Source organism: Gobius niger (assembly GCF_951799975.1).
Source record: "Gobius niger genome assembly, chromosome: 20".
NCBI classification, from domain to species: Eukaryota; Metazoa; Chordata; class Actinopteri; order Gobiiformes; family Gobiidae; genus Gobius; species Gobius niger.
This window is the reverse complement of record NC_136871.1, coordinates 24,357,567-24,380,745: the sequence shown is the minus strand read 5'-3', so window position 1 is coordinate 24,380,745 and position 23,179 is coordinate 24,357,567. Positions and strand designations below refer to the sequence as shown.

The 23,179-nt window shown below is 43.7% G+C and overlaps 1 protein-coding gene across 2 annotated transcripts in view; it reads left to right on the top strand.

Annotated features, from left to right (window-relative positions):
• Positions 1-22,158, top strand: part of foxj3 (forkhead box J3) — a 120,530-nt gene extending 98,372 nt beyond the window's left edge. The window contains exons 6-12 of one of the 2 annotated variants that reach the window (XM_079579523.1): positions 11,792-11,920; positions 15,611-15,785; positions 17,296-17,865; positions 19,060-19,161; positions 19,638-19,829; positions 21,147-21,257; positions 21,338-22,158. In XM_079579523.1, coding sequence (XP_079435649.1) covers positions 11,792-11,920; positions 15,611-15,785; positions 17,296-17,865; positions 19,060-19,161; positions 19,638-19,829; positions 21,147-21,257; positions 21,338-21,450 — 1,392 coding nt within the window. In that variant the 3' untranslated portion in view covers positions 21,451-22,158. The remainder of the gene's footprint in view (positions 1-11,791; positions 11,921-15,610; positions 15,786-17,295; positions 17,866-19,059; positions 19,162-19,637; positions 19,830-21,146; positions 21,258-21,337) is intronic. The other variant, XM_079579524.1, reaches the window with a different exon arrangement.
• Positions 22,159-23,179: the final 1,021 nt, after the last annotated feature.

Sequence of the window (23,179 nt, the reverse complement as noted above, 5' to 3'; positions counted from 1 at the left end):
TTTACACACAGTTCTTCATCATTTCAGATAAACACGTGGATTAGATGTGTGTCTTTTATCAAGATTTGTTAGTCCTAAGAACCAAATAATGTCTGCAGTTCTTAACCAGTATTTTTTGGGGCCACACACTAGTTTTCAGGTTTTGTTGATTGGTTTTGGAAGTTGGATTTGTAAGACTTTATTTCATTACATTTGTATTATTTATTCAACCACGTCTCTTACCTTGGATTTGAAAGAAACATATTTCAAAGCAAAACTGATTTGAAATAAGTGTGAATACCTTTAAGATTGAAAGAATTGACATACTTGTTGCAATGCGCTGTTGTTATGTTGATCTCACTTTGTAGCTTCAGCTCAGATTCAAGTTCAGGTTTATGTTTATTGCTCCACTCCGCTTTTAATTCATTCTTTATTAAATCTTTTTTTTTTTTGGCACCTTCTTCTCTCATACCACCTGTAATGTGTGATGCCCAAACTGGTACTTTTCTTTCTGACAAAAGTTTCATTGTTCTATTTGGATTTTCATTGGGATAAGTTTGTTCACACATGTAGGATGTGTGACACTTGTAGAGCTGTGATATGTGCTACACAATATAATGAATGCATAGGCTTTGAGGTGGAATAAGGAGACTTTAAGATTGTTTAATGAACTACCAGTGTGCTACACCAAAGCAAGGTTTATTACTGTCAGATTAGGATTATTATTTGGATGAAACACTTGATGGTAATGGTTTGTAATGTAGAAAGGATAGACGTGCTCATTGCTTTATTTGCTTGCTATAATGCAGATCTTTCAGCGGTTCTGTCAAGCTTCTGTCCGCATACAGTGCAAATGCCAGTCCCATAAGGTGTATTTGATCATATCTGTCATTTTTTTATATACATTAAAGGGGGAGGTCTAGTGGGACTTGGGGCAGACCTCTATATAATCTTATATATAAACTTGACTGTGTGAGATTCACTATTTGGCACAGGGGCCACTTTCACATTCTAATTGTTATATAGAAGATGTTCAGTCATGACATTTAGGCCTGGAGTTCTAATATTTCTGTGATTTGTCAACTTTATAGCAGAGTCTTGAATCAAACACTCCTGAAATAGTTTGTGTCCTATTTAGTTTAAAGTTAATTGATTTGCTGTAATCATCTTTGAGTAGTTTGCATCATATTCTGTAGCACTACAGTACAAAAGCAAAGAAATTAAGCATGGGTTTAAAGTAGAGTGGCTTTGATTCGTTGTTTGCATACGTGACCTTGATCATTCCGACTGGTTCAAAGGTAATCTCGATTGAAATAAGAAAATAAAACTACTAATAGCACAAGTGTAATTGTCATACCCTATTGGCAAAGGCAAATAAGTTGACTGTTGAAACAAGTCAGAAACATCCTGGAACAAGACAAATAATCTGTAAAAATCTAGGTCTAATATTACAGTTTTGTTTCTTATAGTAAGACATAAGGTTTAGTTTACCTGCTTGACTAGTTTCGATCACTTCCCCTTGGTCTAATAACTCCAATATAGATTGCTATACAGAATTTGTGTCATTTGAACTAAGTAGATGATAATTTATGCAGTGTATTGACCACTTTTCCCCCTGAACAAGTTGTAAGCTCTTCTGCTGCCGAGCCGGTCCACACTTTGTATCTTTTTTTTTTTCGAGCGTGTTCGAGCTTAGAAACACTTGTACTTCACAGAGCAAAGCGACAGGGACCCGCTAGCTGTTAGCCGTGAGTGTAGCGCTCACTCTGAAATTTAAATAGGCTTTTTAACCTTAAGCTCTCATCTCTGCGCCCAGTGGGGTTGGCTCTCTGGAGGACTTTTAAAAAGCCTGCAAGAGTCGCTTATTCGTGCGCCGCTGCAGAAAAAAGGCAGGTGAGGAATGACTAGGAGTTTGTGCGCAGCGGGGAAGTTATGAGGTTATAGTCGACAGCAGTGTGCTCCTTCAGAATATACAGTGTTCGGCTTCACAAGGGCACCTTTAAATCAACTCGCATTGCTAAAAAGCATAAACATGGGATTAAATCGTGGGCTAAATCACGACTGCAGCATGATTTAAATACGTCTAAACTGGGACTGAACCAAGCGCACGAGAGACAAGTGCGTCGGCTTGTTTTGACTAGTGTTACAGTTTCCTCCAGTGCGGGACAAGCGTGTTCCTGTCACAGAGCGACGCGCGGTCCGTGTGTTTAAAGAAAGATGACCCCTCTCCTCTTTGATTACCGCGAACAGCCTCCTCTCCTCACGGCTCTGACTGCCAAATGAGGCCTAATGTACAGCACTGACGCTCACGGGCCTGGAAAGATGCCAGCGAATACCTCCCAACCACAAGAATGAAGCACAAAACTGTTAAACCTTTACTATTAAGTTGTGTATTATAATGAGAACCACCTGGAAATGTAAGGATATGGATATTGAATAAGGTTTTAAGTCTATATAGCACTTAATGGTGACTTGATGAGTTGCCTTTTCGCTCTATGTGGCCGCAGACAATTAGTTAAGCTCAATAAAACAGTGTCGCTACAGTAATAGAACCAATCATTGGCCTTAGTCAGAGGTGGGAGAATTGACTTGACTTGAATTTTCGGGACTTGAGACTTGCTTGGCAAATATTCCACAAAGACTTTACTTAGACTTGCTTTTTGTGTCTTGAGACTTGATGCCAATGACGTGCAGTCACTTGCTGTAACATATTTATAATTGACTTGAGTGTAACTGATGAAAGACGACAGGATTCTATGCATAAAAGCAACACATTTATGGGCATGTCTTTGAAATGAGCGTCTTGCAGCAGGCGATGAGAATGCACGATCATGCACGACCCTTTTCTCAGTCGGTCTCCGAGAACAGACACACGTGCAGGCGTTCACACAAAACTTTGTGTAAAAAGGCACTAAATGCTGTACAGCCTCGGAGCATAGGCACAGCAGGACTGAAGGCGGCACACAATCTATTTTGAGCAGGGGGCGAATCTGAGCATAACAGGGGCCGGGGCATTGTAGGGGAACCACTGACAAAATAAGAAATATTAATTCATATCTTTCAGATTGCATGGAAAAGCAGCTCATGTTAAACAAACAAGACTTGTTTTCACTGGTTTGAAGACCGGAGCCTTCAAAATATATCTTTAAAGTTTGTAACTGTTCAATATTAAATAGACTTGAAAGCAAACTTTTTTAGATTTTGTAAAAGGTTGACATTTTGCCTAAATTTTGCTTCCTAGATTATTTTCAAAATAAGTATTAACAGTCCCACAGTGAAAGTTAGGCCTAACTCGTACATTACTTGAGGTGACTTGCCGACTGTATAGTGCGACTTTACTTGACCTCATGACCAATCGACTTGGACTTGCAACTTGGAACTTTATAACTTGGGCTTGACTTTTTTGAATGTCTTTTTATTTATTATTATTATTTAGACATGACGGGGTGAACATGGAAAATGCAGCATGGGCTTGACTTGAGACTTGCACTTTGTGACTTCCTCCCACCTCTGGCCTGAGCATGCATTGCTTTTTTCTTTTTCGATACAGTAATAGTACAATGCTTTGTGTCTCTATGGGTGTCTCTGTGGGTGTGTCTGTGGGTGTCTCTATGGGTGTCTCTGTGGGTGTCTCTATGGGTGAGCATTTATGCCCTTGAACTAAAAAAATGAGTACAAACATCTTGCCCCTGAAAGTGCTGATAGTCTTATTATCTTTACATCAAGGAGAACACAAAAAAAGAGAATTGATCATCTATTGTACCTTTTTGGCCAGGGCTTGCCACACTGAATCGGGCACATAATAATTAAGCAGATTTGACATTTGATCCCCATCCTGTCACAACACCTAGACATTTAGGAATAATCAAACAACAATCAGGATCGAAAGTCATTCTTTTCTTGGACTTGTGTTGTGTCTATGAGAAAAACACTTGTGGTGGTCGGAGGGGCCGATGGCGCAGATTGACTACCTCACTTCCGTCAGTCTACCCCAGGGCAGCTGTGGCTTCAATTGAGAGTGAATAATGTGAATAAAGTACAGTGTAGCGTTTTAAGAAGCTTTTCGTACAGGCTTCTAATACACAATCTTGTTTTCCGGGATCTTTCTATTTTATTGTTTCATTTTTTCTTAGTTGTAGGGGAAGCCAAAGTACCCAGAGGAAACGTATGCAGAAATATATATATATAAGTACTGCAGAATTCTGACTACATTATGAAACAGCAGTAAATAAGAGGTCTGAACCCCCTGGATTGGTTAAAAGTGCACAGCAGAAGCGTAGTAGTGACAGGCTTCAGCACCCGTCCTCTCACTGTAAACACGGCTAAGCCCCGCCCCTTTAGGTGCTCCAAGCCAAAGCCACAGGAATTCCCTCTGTTTTCGCCCGTCTGCTCTCGGCTATTCCCGTCGCTCTCCCCCATTCCCGCCTTCTCGCTCCCACCAATAGGAGCCCGGCAAGACAACGACTCGACATTCCTGCTAGATAGTTATTTTTTTCCCCCTGATGTCTTTACTTGCATGGACGCTGATACTTTCACACTGTGCGTATGGTTAGGCGAGGCGTGAGTGATAAACCGTGTTCATGAGGGCGCATGAACATGTATCGAAACTGTTTTGTTTTGTGATTTCGATCTAGCTGTGTTGAAAGGGAGCAATGTAGCGTTTCGAGATATTTAGCAAAGATACGAACAGGCAGTGCAAAAACAGATCAACTTTATTTTAGCGTTTTGAGCGTTTTGAGCGTGCGCATCAGTAGAAAAAACACCTTTGACATGGTGCCAGATGGAATAAATGCAGTATCTTGTGTAGTACATGTATTGCACCGTGCAGTAGAGCTTGTGTTGTGGTGAAGCCCCAAACATTTGCACAGAGCACTTGCTTTGAACAGCGGAATTATGGGTAATGTGGTTAAATAGTCTGGCTATGTTTTTCTCTTTTTTTTTTTCCTTCCTCTTCCTGCATCTCTTAAACGCTGTGTACAGGGATTGCGCTGAGCAGCGGTGGTTGGTGTTGTGGGAGACACCTGGGCCAATCTGGCTTTGATTCCCTAATCCACGTCTCACGGCTCAGATTAGGGCCCCATGTAAAAGACACCTCCGGCTTTTTTTGACTTAATTCGATCTAAGAATAGCTCCGCTCGCTAACGGCGTACACGATATTTACAGTGGAGCCAGCGCCTGTACGGTCATGCCTCCTGTCTGCGCGGTGAGTCAGGAGAATACGGCGCTCGACTGTTGGGCTGCAGACTTGACATGTAGGTCAAACCGCCGTGCATGCAGGAATACGAATAATGGAGGATCAAGAAATAGAAGTGCAGCTCTCCGGTGTGCAAAGCTCTTGATGCACTTTTATTGTTGCTTTTAGGTACAAGTTATCCTTAAGTGCATTTTCTCCAGTCCAGCTTTACCCAAATCAAAAAGGTTGCAGCCTATGTAGCCCAGTGCAACACCTCATTTTGAAAAACCTGCAAAACTGAACAAAATGGATCTTTCTTTCATCACTTTTTCATCACTTTTCTGTTGGTCTTTTGTGGCTTCTGTGTCGTGTTTTCATCACACATTTTTGTCACTCTATCATCGCTTTTTTTTGGTCATGTTTTTGATGTTTTTTTGTTGCATTTAGGCCTGTCACAATAACAAATTTGAAGTTTGATTATATTCAGGCAGGAAAGTATCGCGATAAACAATATTATTGACTATAACGATACTGTCAAACTTTGTTCATATCCTACAATACTATACAGTCTGCAATAAACATGAAATATAATGTGACTCAAATGCTTCACTTAAAAATCACGGTTTTACAAAGAGAAAATTGACGGGATATGCTAAGAAATGTTCAGACGATAAATATCAGGTTAAAAAATATATCGTTTATCTGTTAGTCGATATAGTAATTATCGTGACAGCCCTAGTTGCATTTTCATCCTTGTTTTTGTCTCATTTTTGTTGCTATTTTCCACTTTTTTTCAAGAAGCTTTTCGATTTGGAGAAAACTGTGCTCGGTTCAGGTGGGGATTAAGAGGTTAAAGCTGATTTTCGATAACATGGTAACAAAATACTCTGTCATTGCAAACCAGTGCGTCACCGGGGATGCTGAAATAGCCTTCTGTAGTTTCCCATTAGTCAGCAGCAGCAGCAGCATCTAATCCAACTCTTAGAAGTGATTTACAACAATAGATCATTGTGAAGTTTCCCAGATGTTCAGGGGATGCCGTTAATGCAAAAGTTGATTTATTATTTGTTAATTCTGCCATCGCCAAAGGAAGTGGCGGATTTCTGTGGCACTTTTCTCCAAGCACTTTCCACACAGGGACCACTCACCCATCCACGCACTCGTAAACACATGCAGAAAGTGACACAACGCACTGACAGGAGTCGCACCAGACCTTCAAAAATCAGCGGGCGGACACTCCACAGACTGAGCGCCTGCCAGCATGCTCCGGATGTCTTGCCCAACCCATATAAGCACGGTGGCTCAGAAGTTTAAGATTCCGGCCTCAGAGTATTGGGTCCCCTTTCCGGACTGTTCATCTCCTGCTTTGCATAATCAAATTTCCATCTTTTGGAAGGTGCTTCACGACGCGACCTATTGATGCGGGTGCTGTCAGACATAGCCTTTTTAGTCGTCTCCGTATCCATTCCATTTGCACTCGGCACGGCCTCCGGTGCACAGGTACGGTGCAGCCCGGGTGTTTGTGTCAGCGAGGCTCCGGAGTGTTGGAGTGGGCGTCTTTTTACACCAGGGAGAATCAACCACAAGAACGGAGAGGTTTTCGAAAAACGCTCACACTTTTACGGCTGAGTGGAGTAAAAATAGATCGTGGTGAGGGACTTGGGGTTGAAAGGGGGCCGTTTTATGACTTCATTACACATAACATTTATATTTCTTTGGCGCTGTGTTTTTGATTAGCGTGAGGCTGATTTTGGAGAAGTGCTTAAGCCGTGAGTCTTAGCTGCTCATTGAGTTTCCCCTTCACGCTAACGAACAGTGGAGCCGGGGCGCGTGCTGAGTGCAGGCGGCAGCTCCGCGCTTAATGAGATTCTCTTACTACACTTCTATTCTCCTCAGCCCTTTTAAGCAGCGTTGCTAAGGACTCATTGTGCTTTTTTTTTTTGTGCAAATCACAGAAATAAATGGTGTTTTATTTAACAGCAAAACTATAGTGCGGGAAATGTTGCAAAAGTTTTTAGAGGCGTAAAGGACCGGACAAACAGATCTGAGTGGGAAACTACACCGCTATACAAGCACACACTGCAAAAAGTATTTAACTAGATCAGTATAAACATCTCAATTTGAGCACAATAATCCAAATTTTAGTTGTTTTGACTAGCTAAGAAGTTGTTGGGCATTTGTCCTGGATTATTTCACTTGTTCTGAGATGTTTCTGACTCGTTTCGATACATTTCGACCTTATTTCAGGTCATTTTCTTTGCCAATGGGGTAAGAAAATTGGTCTTATCTCATTGGCAATTTTACTTTCTTATTTCAAGCGAGATTTACCAAAGCAAAGTAAACTTGGTCCGATCAGGAAAAGTGTCTAAATGAGTGAAAACCGCTCAAAACAAGATACATTTCCTCAATTCAAGTCATTTAAGCCAATGCTTGATATTCACTTTTTGTAGTGCAGTTAGTGGAGTGGGCTGTGTCAGATTTGGAAGGGCATCCGTTGCAAGTGACAATGTTTTCCTGAAAGAGTATGGCTTAATGCGGAATAAATGATGGTAAAGACACGTGGCTAATTTGCGCTATCCTAACACGTTCATGAAATTAGCCATGTTATTACAGCGCGGGTAATGAGCGGCACTAATCATACGTGTTTCGCCCCGTCCCGGGTTGGACTGCGCTGCATCATTGCAGCGATGCGGTCGGCCCAAATCTGCTGCCTCTGCGGGTCTATTGTGCTCAACACAGTGCTCTCTCTGTTGCTCAGCGTGATGAGCAGGAACTAGCATCATGTTCTCATCATGAAAACAGATGGGCCAGTTTGAAAGTTAGTGCTTTCTTTGTCCCTTATGCAAAATTGTTCGGTTACGAGCTCAAGTCTTTTACTGGATGAAACTGTTACACGGGACATATTTTGGAACGTTACGGTGTCATCATCGTAAAGTAGCATGGATGATTTTGTGATTCTTGAGAGGTTTCTGGGCTGTCTTGCATTGCCCCCGCTCTTATGAAACATTTGTATGGACATTATATTTCCCTGGACACTACATTCACTTGGACATTACAGGGGTTACTGTTCCACTGTTTTCATGTTTGGTGCAGCCCGATGATTTTTACCCCCTAACCCTCCGCCTTAACCCTTGTGTCGTCTTCGGGTCATTTTGCGGGCTCCAGTGGCTTATCAAAATGACCCAAAAGCCACTGAACATTTTTTGCAAAAAGAAGCAGAAAAAAATATGAATGTATGGTGCAAAATTGAAGGCTCACACTTATAACTGAGCACATTTTTTCCAGTTCAGTTTTACCCCAAAAAAAAAAAAAAGCTTCTCGACTGGAGCTTACAGCCTAAATGCCAGGGCCTCAAAATTGATGTAAACAAATCTTCTTGTTTTGTTTGCCGTGTTGTCGTTGCATTTTTGTCACTCTTTTGTTTCCTTTTTGTAACTTTATTTTTGGTCTTTTGTGGCATCGTTTGTCCATTTTGTCACTTTTTTGTTGTGTCTTTGTTGCCTTTTGACACCGTTTTTGTTGCGTTTCCATTACTCTTTTGGTACTTTTTTTGTGCACTTTTTCATCACCCTTTTGGTCACATTTTAGTCACTTTTTTGTCTCGTTTTTTGACACTTTTTCCAAGAAGCTTTTAGATTTGGGTGAAGCCAAACTGGAGAAAATGTGGTCGGTTCAGGTGGTGGTTGAGTGATTAAACCAGGAGTCTATGAAGCCCACGGCAAAACCTTCCGCCTCTTGAGGTCGTCTGAGTTCTGAGGTTGAATCCATTCTACCTGGGAACCCCGTTGCATGACCGTGAAGCTTCAGACAGAATGGCTTTAACGTCTATAACATCCTTTAACTATTTTTGAGCTGTTTGGACATATCTTCAGGATCTCACTGCGAGTATCAACTTGCCGCCTTATCTGCACCAGAGCTAATATGGCTCTAATCGTCTGACGGTGCACTTTCGAGGGGACCGGCGGGGGTTAAATCTAGCCGGACGGTAATTAAGAGTGTCGTCCTGAAGTGCTAGGGCTAGTTTCTGTGGTGCGTAAAGGTCAGTGTCTGCGCCTCGAAATCCCATTGTGACTGTCCTGAGCGGAGCAGCGCTGGTGTGAGCAGATGTGGCTGACACAGGAGGGGGGGCAGGACAGCGTGGGGGGGGGGCGGGTGACCTTTAGTCATGGGGTGGTCTCCAGACGACTCTCCTGTCCAAGCAGAACTGTACTGTTTGACACACGGGGGGGGGGGGGGGGATGAGCTCAAAACTGTGCTGGAGTTGGTAATGCTATGCTACTACAACTGAGGTGAGGAGAAAAGTATTCAGGCAGACGATCCTTTGTGTCCTTTGTGTTGCCTGTGCGAGTGTGGAGGGGATTGATAATGGCGGGGCCAACATACAGTATATACTCATCCTTGGTCCGTGTTTATTATATTGTGAGTGAGCGGCCGGTCGATGTAACCAATCACAGTGAAGTGTGAATTGTCTGAAGATGCAGATGGCTTTTGTTGCCTCTTAGAAGCAATGCAACAATACTAAAGTGCACAAGAACCGTGGTAGCGTCAAAACAGCGACAAAAACAAGAGGAAAATGAGGTTTAAAAATGCAACAAAAAATTATGACAACAGTGACAAAAATGTGACCAAAAAAATTATCCATTTTGTAGCTTTCAAATGAGGAGTTAAAGGAATAGGCCACCGTTTTTACATACTGAGATATGTTCTTACCTTAGCTTTGACGAGTTCTTTAGGACCTGTCAGATCTTCCCCCGTGCCTTCAGTCACGTAAACACAGCGCAGACGGTGTTAGCATTTAGCCTCTCCCTCTCTCCTCTATAGCTCCAAAACTGGTCAAGATAGAAGCTACCAAGCTCTTCCACGTTTTCCCTATTTAAATATGGTTACGTGAAGTGTTCCACTACAAAGTATAATTACACAAAATTAAACAATGTGGATTTTCTAAGCGGATAAAAGGGGGAACTATATTGTAAGGCGTAATAATACCAGGAGTAGTTTGGCATCCGCACAGTAAAGTGAAGATTACTGCGCGGATTTCAAACTACTCCTGGTATTATTACGCCTTACAATATAGTCACCCCAAATATCCATTTTGTAGCTTCCAAATGAAGAGTCAAACTGGCCTAGAGGCTGTAAGCTCCAGTTGAGAAGTTTCTAGATTTTGATAAAGCCGAACTGGAGAAAATGTGCTTGGTTAAAGTGGCTAAAGGAACAGGCCACCGTTTTTCCATACTGAGATGTGTTCTTGCCTGAGCTTAGACGAGTTGATGAGTACCTGTCTGGTCTTTGCGCGTGCCCGTGGAAGAGCATGCTAGCTTCCGACTTCACCCCCGTTTGGAGCTGTAGGAATACATTGGGAGAAGCATCTTTGGTCGTTTTGCGTGACTGAGGGCACGCACAAAGACCAGACAGGTACGGATCAACTCCTCTAAGCTCAGGCAAGAACATATCTCAGTATGGGATGGTGGCCTGTTTAAGATGTTCACTTTTTGCCATGTCATTAGACCCCAGTATACTCCTTTCCATTTCTCTTTTACGGTTTGTCTTGAGTCTTTCACTCCCGTCATCTCTCTTCTCCATGCGTGCTGCAAACTCATCTTCAGAGTTGATATCAGCATCTGTTTTGAGCAGGTCAATGCCGGTCTTTTTTTTTTACTTCCCCTTCTTTTTGTGCTCATGTGAACATCCCCTTGAAATACAGTTGAAAACCTGTACTTTCTTTTAATTGTTTCATTTATTACTGGGGCTAAGTTTGACCATTTCTTATTTAGACTGTAGGAAAAAAAGACCAAACCTAATGGTATGAAATAATTTGAATAAAAGTCTGTTGTTACTCCCCCCCCCGCCTGTGTTGCGGTGGACGTGAGGGGAGAATCCACCGCACACATCCACGCTCCAGAAGACGGTCCTCTGCCATTACGACAGGCCAAAACACGCAGCCGCACACCAGCCATTACATTTCCATAGTGAAACACACAAACTACAGACATCAACAGAGCTGTTCGTAGACATTATCTCTGAAAAGCGCTGACAGGAGGAAGAGACCGTGCGAACGGTAATAAGTGGGCAAAAGTGCACAATCCAAATATCACACGACAATGTCATCACTGTGTAGAAAGGAATCATTCTTTCAAACAGGCCTTAACCTCTTACCACCCGCCTTAACCGAGTGTATTTTCTCCAGTTCGGCTTTACCCAAATCTACAATGGCCAATGTAAACGCCTCATTTGAAAGCTAAGACCTTGAAAAACTGATCTCTTTCCTTGCACTGTTGCCTCATTGTCGTCACTTTTTTTCACTTTCTTTTTCATCTCATTTATGCCACTATTTTTGCTGCACCTTCACACTTTTTTCTTGTATTTTTGTCACTTTTTCAGTCAGTTTTTAATACTTTTTTGTGTGTTTTGCTCTCTTGTGGCTTTTTTCGTCAATGCCAAACTGAAGAGAATGCGTTCAGCTAAGTGTGTAAGCCTAAAAAATGACATAGGACATTGCAACAGAATGATGGATTTAGCTCAGTAGTGTTCCTTATTTATGTGAAAGTCGGTGATATTCCTTACGATACCTTGCTATTGCTGCTGTAATAGAATCCTTTTGTAACTGTTGGTTGACGTATCAGGTGCTTGTATGTGCTGCAGGTGGCGCTGTACAACACGGACCAAGAGGGCAGCGACAGTCCCAGGAGCAGCCTTAACAACAGCCTCTCGGACCAGAGCCTGGCCTCTGTCAACCTCAACAGCGTGGGCAGCGTGCACAGCTACACACCTGTAAGATCTGCAGATACGTACATGAAATGACATTACCTTTCATGGCTGTTTGTTATGTTCTATCCTTTTACAGTAGCTTGATCTGGATGTATATTTTGCGGTCACTCTTGCCTCTCCTCCAGCACACAAAGAAGAGCGCGGACAGTGCGATGAGCGTAATTATAAGACTCTAAAGAATGCGCTCTGATTAAAAAGACAGTGACACCTGCAAAATGAACAAGCACCAATTAGACGCTGTCCGCACGTGTAATTTCCTCTGCGCCCTTTATCAAACACGAGCTCCAGGAGCCAAACTGTTAAAGACACAGCATCAGAAAATGTCTTTTGCAGCTGACTTCATTGTCCTTCAAATCCAAGTCCTTCTTTTTGTTTTGGAGCTCTGATTTCCGTTGTAAGTGGACACCTTATCCAGACGTGGCAAGATGTAGTTCTTGAATAATGGGGGCGCTCATTTTTAAACCCGAGGCTTAGTTTTTGCACTCAAATCCTTTACTGTTTTTGCTTCAAACTTTGTACTGCAATACTTACAAACTGGCTCATTTAGTTAATGTTTTATTTGCAAAGAAAGCCATAGAGCCTGAATAATTTCAGCCATTGCATAATGCTAATTTTGACCATTTAAAAACAACATATGAAGCAAGCATCTGCTTTTCTGAGCTTAATGTGGACATATCATGCATACAGGGCTTCAGAAAAGATCTGGGGGCCTCAGCGTTGCTATTTTATGATTTGAATTAATGTCTGAATGTGTAAGAATAAGATGGTAACAAAGAAATACAAGCAGGGCTGGTGAAGACTTTGCCTGGGGCTCCCCCTGCAGGCAGCAGTGGGAATAAATTGGTCAAAAAGCAACTTTCGGTTTCAGTTTGTGGCTAGCTGCACAGTCTGAGTGCACAACGGCTTAGAACCGATATAATGTTGGGCTTTAAACTTGTAGAGGACCATTATGTGTTTTTCCTATGATGTAATGTTACCCAGGAAGTACAAATTAAAGGGCTGCAACAACCAAATGAAATAAGACCCAAGGATTACTCGCCGGTATGTTTTTGACGAGGGAGCAATGTTTGTCATAACCTTATCCCCCATTTAAAGCTCAAAAAAGTCTTTAAAGACCACGTTGTTCCAGCCCCGGAGTAGTAGGCCTATTTCAATTCTTTCAGGGACTTTGAGTAATCCTCTTCACTTTGGGTTGTTTCTTCCGACTTGCCCTTCCTGGTTCACATTGCGTCACAGGAACAAAATGTCCACATTTTTAAAGCCAATAATCCAACCTTGGACGGGTTCTGAGAAGTTCCAAACTGTGTTCACTGCAGCACCACTGTGATCAAAATGAAAGACAAGTTTGCTTTTAGCCAATTCATTCCCACTGCTTCCTGTAGGGGGAGTTCCAGCTAAGAGCCTCACCTAGACATTACTTCAAACAATATGTGAAATGTAAAATATCAACGCTCAGATACCACAACCACTCACATCTCTCTTTTCCAGGCTGTGTCTTGAATGAAACACGAGCTGTACTCTCAAATAACCCACTCCTTTATCCCACATTTCATAGTATCTCAAATCCCCCCGCGGTTTAGAAGCGAGCCAGGCGCAGACAGCTGTAGACGGCAGCAGAGAAGGTTGAGGGCGGACCGACATCACGGGACGGGGTTAAGGGATACAGAGAGAGATGCGCGCACTTCTGGAAGCGAGACAAAGAGAAGAGCTGCCTCTGATGTCCTCCCACTAGATCTGCCCCTCGCGTTTGGTGTGGTCCTCCTCGCTTCAGGCGCTGGGCATCGATCGCTCTCCGCTCGCCTCTTCTCTCTCTATTGCGCGGCCAAAAGCGCACAATAAACACCCTCTCGCCGCAGTCTGGGAGCCGAGCACTTCTCGCCCGACATCACTGGAAAAGGAAGACATTGCGAGCCGAAAAAGAGGAGAGTAAAATTGGACGTGAGCAAAGTTGTAATGCCGGGGTCAAGTCTTGCTTTGTGAGCGGTTTCGCTGGAGGGGGGACAGCAGCAGGAGCTCGCATCAGTCAAACCCAGGGCTGGTTCGTAACTTAGGCCACCCACTCACATGCGGGATAAAAAGGCTGCTGATTTGTAAAAAAAAAAAAAAGCTATTGTTATTGATTTTGTTTTAAATACATTTTGCGCGGCCACCGGAGTATTGGCTTTGTGTCCGTTTGAGTTGCTCTCTTAATGCTGCCAATGTGGAAGTGGTGAGCGCCGACCCGGAGTGTAGCCGCTCGTGCTCTGATGCGGAGAGTAATCTGCTCAACAGACAAACTTGATCTCAAACGTAATGATATGGCGCCGCCTGCTCTCAGTCACCGATCTGGAAAGGTTCATGATAATGCAAATGTTAAAGTGGAACCCTGCACTCAGTAAGACACACATTATTCAGTGTTAGAGGGACTGAAAAATAAGTATTTTCCTCCCCCTACATGTTCCAGCCATGTCCTAATGTGTAGAATGAGCCCAGACCTGTTCACCACAACTGCCTCTAAAATCCTGTCACTCATAAAGGTGTTACTTCGGGTCTGAAGTGCCGTCATGCACGAGCTTAATATACAGACTGCAGTTACGCGTAAGACCTGAGGTGGCAGTAGTGAGCATAAAAATGGCCAACTTGCATCGAGTCCCTTTTGGATATGCCGAGTGAAAGTCATGAATTTTAAATAAACTGAATACTGAAATATTGAACTATATGGTGTCTAATATACAAAAGAAAAAACAATAATTCTGAAGTTTTTTACTGTAATTAACGGGGATAATAAAAGAAAACACAAGATTAGCTTCATTAGCTATTTAAAATCTATTGCACGTTAAATTTCACAATTGTTTTGTTGGTGGTCACACAATTTTTTCACCTTTGGAGTTTTAGTACATTTTAACCATCAATACAGTAACAATATTTACCATGTAAGGTAAAGTTTTTTCTCATTATCAAAATGTATTTTTATTAAAGGGACTATACGGAGTTTAAAAATGTTAAAATAAAGTATTTTCCTCCCCCTACATGTTCCAACAATGTCCTAATGTGTAGAATGAGCCCAGACCTGTTCACCACAACTGCCTCTAAAATCCTGCACTAAAAACGGTGTTGCTTCGGGTCCCAAGTGCCGTCATGCACAAGCTTAATATAGAAGGTGCAGTTACACATATGACCTGAGGTGGCAGTAGTGAGTATAAAATGGCTAGCTTGCGTCTAGCCCCTTGAGCCGCACTACATAAAATTTCACCTTATAAATAGAATAAAATGACGTAATTAAAGACATTTTTTATTGTTGGAAAATAATTAAAAAGTGACCAAACAAACCTGTGTCTTTGCTAACTGTCACTTTACTGGGAGTGGGGACGTCTCCAGCTCGTTTCCACGGAGACGTCGACTAAAGGCCGCCAAAATATGAGGTTCAAATAGGTTTGGTCCTCATCCACGTCCATTCTTTGATTACCCGCTGCAAAAATATCATTTTCTGTATTCGAGCTGTTTCGTTTTGCTGGCAACAGTCAAATCCAAAATGTTCCGCAGTGTGGCTTTAATTTCATTGCCGTCTTTGTGTCCAACCGCTGCATGGAGCAGATATCAGAGCAGCCCTAACAAACGGCGCAGTCTTCATTATAGACCGCTATTGTTTTCCTCCCTACCTCGCTGTAGACTTAAATCCTCGTGACTGACCCTACTCTCCCCCCTTCCTCACAGGTGAGCAGTCACCCGGAGCCCGTGTCCCAGCCGCTGAGCCTGCAGCAGCCGCCCCAGTCCCAGTACAACATGCCCGAGCGGGACAAGCAGCTCCTCTTCTCAGACTTCGAAGATCTCAGTGCCTCCTTCCGCAGCCTTTACAAGTCTGTCTTCGAGCAGTCCTTCAGCCAACAAGGTGAGAGTGGGGGTTTTTTAACACGTGGGTTTTTTCTCTTTCAAAAGAATAAACAATCATACATTTTCAATTTTCCACGCAGCTTTGAAAATGAATTGGAGTAACCTTTTTTGCCTAAACCCGGCAGCAAAGCCCTGTTTTTAAATTGCGAGCCAGCCTGAAAGTTTACATCTTGAATATTTTATTAAGACATCACTGAATTACGACCTCGTATCCTCCCGACTTGATCTTTTTTTTTTTTTTGCATAACATGAAAGCTATCTGCGTCTTGTCATGTTCAAAACGTCTCGCGCTCTGTTTTGAAGGGAGGGGGGGAAGAGGGGGGGGGGTCTCTTCTTCAGTCTACTCAAATCAGGTTAGCTGCGTATTTTCTTGATATAAAGCTATGTAACGGAGGTATGCGCTTGTCTCGCTCCCTGCTGAACCAGTGCATTTTTTCCCCCCCCTTTTTGCTCGTAATGTGATTGACTTCCAAACAAAGAGCGCCTGACAAGTCCGCTAAGTATCTTTCCAGCATCTAACCTACTTTTCACCAAAAAAAATCAAACGACTTTTCTTTCTCACCTTTCATTTTTCAAAGACTTCTCCCTCCTTTAATCTCGCATCTATTGTTATTACCTTTTTTTCCCCCTCGCGCATAAAAGGCGAAATCTCTTAGTCAGACAAGCCCAAGCAATTAAAAGCGTAAATAATCAAGCCACACTTCGCCGCCGCAGACACCGAGCTAATTCTCCCGCCTTTGATAATAGGTAATGAGCTGGCATTATTTTTCCTATGCCACGTTAATTGCTTTTCTGTATTTCCCTGGTCGGACAATGGGCTTTTGGTGCTCGATAAGAGATGCACCCCTTGTCACCCCTGCTATGAGTGTTATGGGCAGATTGCGAGGGCTAAAAGCACTCCAGTATAAAATGGGTTTAGCCGACGCAGTGAAGGACGGCCTCTCGTCAGACCACTCCTGGCCCGTTCGGATTATTTTAGTTGGACAGGGGGATGCTGGAGTTGAGGGTTGGAGAGGTGTTGAAAGTGAAAGAGACAATGAAGGAGGAGAGGCAACGGCAGCGGCGTTTGGTGGAGCCCAGGAAGATGCTGCTGAGTCACTCCCTGTTGCAACAAAATGGCAGCGAGCCGGTCTCCGGCTGTGGACCGGAGAGGAGGAGGCCAGGATGCCTATAGTGACAGATGATGATGAGAAATTTGTCAATGCAATATCCACGTCACTGGTCTGCATGTGATAAACATTGGCACTAAACAAGAGCCGTCAATGGGAATGAATCTGTGTGATGTCGCTATGAATAAGAATGAAACCGTATTGAATGTTGATCATGTTTTCAGATCAGCAGCAAATTACCTGCAATAAACCAGCAATACCGAAATAATCCAGAATGAACATTAATATGAATTCGGGCTTTCATGATTGTAAGGGACAATGTTTCTGTGGTGGCTGATCTGAGCTCCATTCACTCTATTCACTCTGATCGCTCCGTAACCGGTCTGTGTGCTCCTCCAGGTCTCATGGGGCTCCCGTCCGACTCGTCCCAACAGACGCACACGTCCTGCTCCTATCAGCACTCCCCGAGCGGCGCCATCAGCTCCCAGAACAGTCTCTCCAACAACCAGTCCAACAACCAACACCCCAACAACCACCAGCACCCCAGCAGCGGCCAGGTGCCCCTGTCCCACCCCTCCCAAGCTCACGCAGGGCAGGCCCACACGGGACACGTCTCGCCCCACGCGCAGCACCTCCCTCAGCACGGCGGCCCCCACAATCAACACAACCAGCACAACCAACACAACCACCATAACCAACACGCCCCGCCGCACAGCCAGCACCAGGCGCACTCACAGCAGCACCCGCACCAACAGCACCCGCAGCACACGGGGCACCCCCAACACACGGGACACTCCCAACACACGGGGCACACGGGCCACCCGCAGCAACACCCAACCCACGGACAGCACCCGCCGCACCCCTCGCAGCACGCCCAACACGGACAGCACCCACAGTCGCATGGAGCGCCGCACCAGAGCCTGTCCCACCAGCCCCATCCGGCCCAGCAACAGATGGCCTGCAACACAGGTGAGGGGCTCCGTGCAGCTGCTCACACACAACACAACCATGGCAGAGAGATGCTCGCACAACGGACGGTCCTTCCAGCAACCACTTTTAGTTACTAGATTTGGACAGTGAGGTTTATGGGCAGACGTGATAAAACACATGAACGCAAACGGTTCCTCCAAACTGCTAATACACATTTCATTTTGTACGTGCTACATAAGTCATGACAGATAGTTACAACGCGTACTACAGTGCTGTGCTTCTAGAAGGCTGTCTAGGGCAGTTGTGGCCACGGAAAGTATTTTACCACCGCCAACTTTGACTGACAGGTGAATGAACGATCCGCCAAATTCTACAGCGAATTCAGCTGTTGAGAAAAAATGTTCAATGTACCCACTGCTTGTAGTATGGGAACATCATAGGTAGTTCAAACAATCCCTATGAGGCAGCAATACCTTAATCATAGATACTATTATCATATACTTACCTCGTTCCATTTCCCCCCCCCCCACAAAGCATTCTGATCCCCAGTGTAGACATGCCTAGTCTTTTTTTTTTTTTAATTGGTATCTATGGAAATCTCTTGCAAACCGAAAACAGACATTTAGTTTTGCTCGATTGTAAATTTCTAGAATGAATGGATCATCTGCTGATTTCTGATCTTCAGTGAGAACAAAGCACTGCTGTACCGGCGCGAGCGGCGGTTTCAGAGTCACGTGGCTCCTCCTGGTGGCCGCACGCCGGTACTGAAGTATTTAAAGGCCTGATAAAGTGTTTTATTGGGTGTTATACTGCCATTTATTTATATCATAAATAGTAAAGGCTTCACAGCTATGAATATGTTAATACAATGTAATGGCTTTATCCGGCCCAAGGTCACGCTTTACGACTCTGGAGGGTTGTGAAACAGCGGGAGCACTTGTTACAGACTCGATTGTGTTTTATCCAATGTGAAATCAACAGGATAATTTATAACTGTCTTGGATTCACTTTAGAACTTGGTGTACTGACTAATAAGTCAGTACACCAAGTCATAAGACTAATAGTAAAACTGAAGTTATGCGCCTTGTACGAAATAGTTGACCAAATGCCAAAATGTTAATAAAAGCAGAGGCATCCAGGCTTTGATTAAAATGTTTCCCCCATAAATGAATGTAATGTGAATAGCTACACGTTCACATTAGTTTTGCTAAACGACCTGATTTGTGTTTGTAGGTATCCTGTCAGACTGGTACCCCAACCTGGATGCACTGAAAGAAAGCTGTCGCATTGCCAGCAGCTACAACTGGGCCGACGTCGACCTTTCACCCTTCCAAGGTGAGACACTGACAACTCGCAACAAAGTGATACACATGGTTTGTTGTTAGTTGTAAGTTTTTGCATTTGTCTATCAAACCTTTCTCACTGATATTACAGCTAGAGGATGATAGTAGTCGAGTGGCCTTCCTTTACTGCAGATTCATTCTCAAGTGTTGACACAAGACTTGATTATAAGTATAATTAACGCGAGCTCTTAATTTAAAGTACTGGCTTCAAGTTTAATCACAAAAACTCTGAGCTCAGCAGGTCAGTTCATCAGATTACTGTGAAGGATTGCAAAGCAGAGCGTTTTTTAAATACCACGCTAAAGGTTGGAGCATAATGGGAAGATATTGCAGAAAAGTTGGGCTTAAATGAAGTTCTCACTCATTAGTTTAGTTTGAAAACTGGGTCACGCTCACATCTACTGCCACAATAGCGTGGTAATATTATGAGCAGTAATCTGACCTGATGCGTTGTTGTGTGTTGCCCAGGTCTGAGGGAGAGTATGAGACAAGCGGAGTTAAATAACTGGTCCCTGGAGCCCACACAAATCGCCGATCTCTGCTCATCTATCAACCAGTTCTTCGCCCGCACTGGGGTCATCCAGCCACAAGGGGCAGTGCAGTCGCCGGCCTGCCATGGCGCCATGCACCCCAACAAACCCACCCAACACCTCAATACAGGTTTGTGTCACATGAGTGTTTTATTTTGCACATGTTGAAATGATGCTCTTTATCTACACCTGAGCTCAGATTCGGTGTGGTACAGTCCCGCCCACAGCGAGAGGTTAGGTTTCACTTTTCCGCTGTAGAGGGGCCCCTCTTTGATTACTTCTTGATACACATGACACTGGCCTCCAGCACGTGGTGGATCTACCGGAGGTTTATCCTACATTACCTTTTCAGGATGTGCCAGGCCAGGTTTCATATGGGGAGAGCCATAAAACCCTGGCTCCTCCTCAAAGTCTTGTTTGTTAGGAACAATCAGAACTGCTCCTGGACTAAGTGAGGGTGGATTCCCCCATAGTGTTCAGCACGGGCTAATGAAAATATAAATAGTGAAAGGAAAAAATTGTGTGTTTTGAATGCCAATAAACTATTCAGTTCATTAGTTTATTTGAGCAGCAAAAAAAATTACAGACAACAAATATATTTTGCGGGAAAAGGAGAGAATTTGCAAACTCAAAAGGAGTAGGTTGAAGTTCACAGAACTTGTGTAAAACCTACTCCTGACTTATCAAACATGAAGCTGCAGTTTGGGACATACATTTTCACTTTACAAAAATTGTTTACAGTAAACTCTTGATAGCATGTCTAGCATCTATTGGTGCTCGTTTATCAGATCAAACAAATAATGCATTTGAAAAGGTGAAAGGAATAGAAAAACACGTATAAAGTATTTTCTCTGTCCTGTGATAGGTCCATAATAGCACCTATTTTATCGTTTAAGATCGTGCATTTTATAGAAAAGGAAAAAAGGTAAACAAAAAACTTTTGCTAGGCATTTTGTCAGTCCTTTGATCGGTTTATAATACCACCTATTGTTTTGTTTATGATCGTACAAATGAAAATGGCTGGATATCCAGACTCACCGCTTTACCAGCAATATCCCAGTGTATAAAAATACAGAAGGGGATCATAGTCTCTGTTCGAAAAATGACTTAAAGTGGTACAAAAATGGAAAGTCCATCAAGGAACTTCCAGAGCCTTCCCCCATTTCCTCGTAGGCTCCAGCAGCTAATAGTGATGCTGCGTCCATGTTTTCACCATTTATGATTTGGCCTCTGCTAACCAGGCTTTTAGGAGAAGTTCGTTTAGGATTGAAGTTCTCTATGTTGGAGAGGTCATCCAGCAACCAAAAGGTTAATGACTTTCATATTGCCATGGCATCCTTGAGCAAGACACCCACATGGCACTTTCAGTACCTGAGTCTCTGTTGTCCTGGTGTTTGGGGAGGGCTCTGTGTGTCACGAGCTTTAACTGTTGTGTGATTCGTTTTAGGTAATCTGTACATGGACTCCAGACAGAGCATGACCATGATGGGCCCCCCCGGATACACCCACATGCCCCCCATGAGCAGCGCCGGGCCCACAATGACTGGTAACTCTTTTGGTACCTACACTGATTGTAGCTTTGTACTCACTCGCAGGCGAGAGGATTCCCGATGTCATTCCCTCGCGTTTGTTTTCCAGGACACCACGCACAGATGAACCAGCAGCACATGATCCCGAGTAGAAACTTCCAGATCCACCGCATGCCGGCCGACGACATCCAGGACGACTTCGACTGGGACTCCATTGTCTAACACAGGGCCCCGATTTTTTTTGGCCCGAACAAAAGTAAACGTGAGCGAGGTGAGGAGCCCAGGCGCGGCGCTCAGCGGTCGACTCGAGGAAGTGCGATGCAGGGAAAGCGGACCGGACTTAAGCTTTGGAGAAACTGAGACTTGTGACTTTTTACAAACCCCATACCTAGGAGATGTTACTTTTGAAGACAATCATACTAGACTGACACGTTGTATTGATCGCTTGTACTTGTCCCGGAGGGGGGGGTGGCAAGTAGACCACATTGAACCACGCGCTCCTCAGCCAGCCCTGTCCCGTCACTAGCCAGCAGCCTTCCAGATCTCCCGCCCCGCCCTCTCCCTCTCTCCCTCTCTCTCTCTCTGTCACCGCTCCGTAACTGTTCTGTGATTTGAGCGACAACATGTTCAGCTTGTAACTTCTTCTCGTGTTGACATTGGCCTCAGCTGCCTCTGTTTTTTTTTGTTTTTGAAAAGATGTTGTTTGTTTGTTATTTTTTTGGTTCTTTTATTTTTTTTTCGGAAACACAGGCCGTCTCTGTGAGTAAATGTGATGGTGCTTGTTGGTCACTTTTGGGGGGGTAAAGTGGATCTGGCGCGTTCCAAAGGTTTACAATTTAGTCTCAATGTTTAAAGCAAGCGAGTGGAACAGCACATTTAGCCACGCCGTCGTCACAACTTTGAATGGAGAGTGTGAGAATTCTGCGTTTTTTTTATCGGAATCTTTACATTAATGTCTGAAATCTGTAAATCCAGTTTGTTTTTTTTTGTTTTTGTTTTTTTGCGTACAGCAGTTTCATTGATCTGCTTTGCACACTTGTACTTTCCCGGTAAGGCAATAGTTTGGAAGCATAAGCAAATTACAGCCACTTTATTAGTGATCCTTCGCTCTGGCCCGTCTTATCACAGTCTTTCTACCATCCAGACATTACCCTCATTCACCGAGCCTCCACTCCCTTGTTCTGCGAAACCGTGGAAGCGGTTTTGATTGGAAGTTACAAGTTAGCGTGCTATGGCTTCAGCTTCAACATTGAAGTTTTAGCCACTGGTTTAGAAAAAGCCGAAGAGGTTTTTCGTCTAACAAAGTGGCTGTAAATAAGGCTTGTGCTCTCAGCATAGTGGGGGAAAATGTCACGCATCAGTTAGTTGGTCAGTGATATCCATTTATTAGAAATAAAGCTCTTATACTGTGTTAGATATTTCAAAAGCGACTAAAAAGAAACAATTGGTTAAACCAGCTACACAACTGAAAACCGAGAAAGTGTCTGCTAAAAGGTTTGGAGCACAGAGTTTTGTGTTTCTTCAGACATTTCGGAGACGTACCCAGTTTCGTCTTGGGTAATTTTGCAGTGACAAGTGACTCATTCTACAGAAGTGCGTGCGCTGGGTGAACATGTGGCGTGTTTGTGTGTTGTTTAGCAATCTTAGGACTATGATTGATTGCTGCAATCATCTCTATGCTATCGACGAGCACAAAGGCAGATGCACTCCATGATTAGATGGAGATTTGTGTGTGAGGGGTTTGGAGAGCGCGGGGCTGGAGCCCATGTGACCTCTCATCAAGCCCCCATTGAATTATGAGACACTATGTTGAAAAGCCCTTTGCACATGTAACCTTTGTTTTGGTCTGAATGGATGAGACGTACAGCACCTCAGTATCCACATACAGTAGACATTCACAGCTACAGCAGCTCCTCCTAGTGGCAATTTTGATGCACTGTCCGCTGACTGT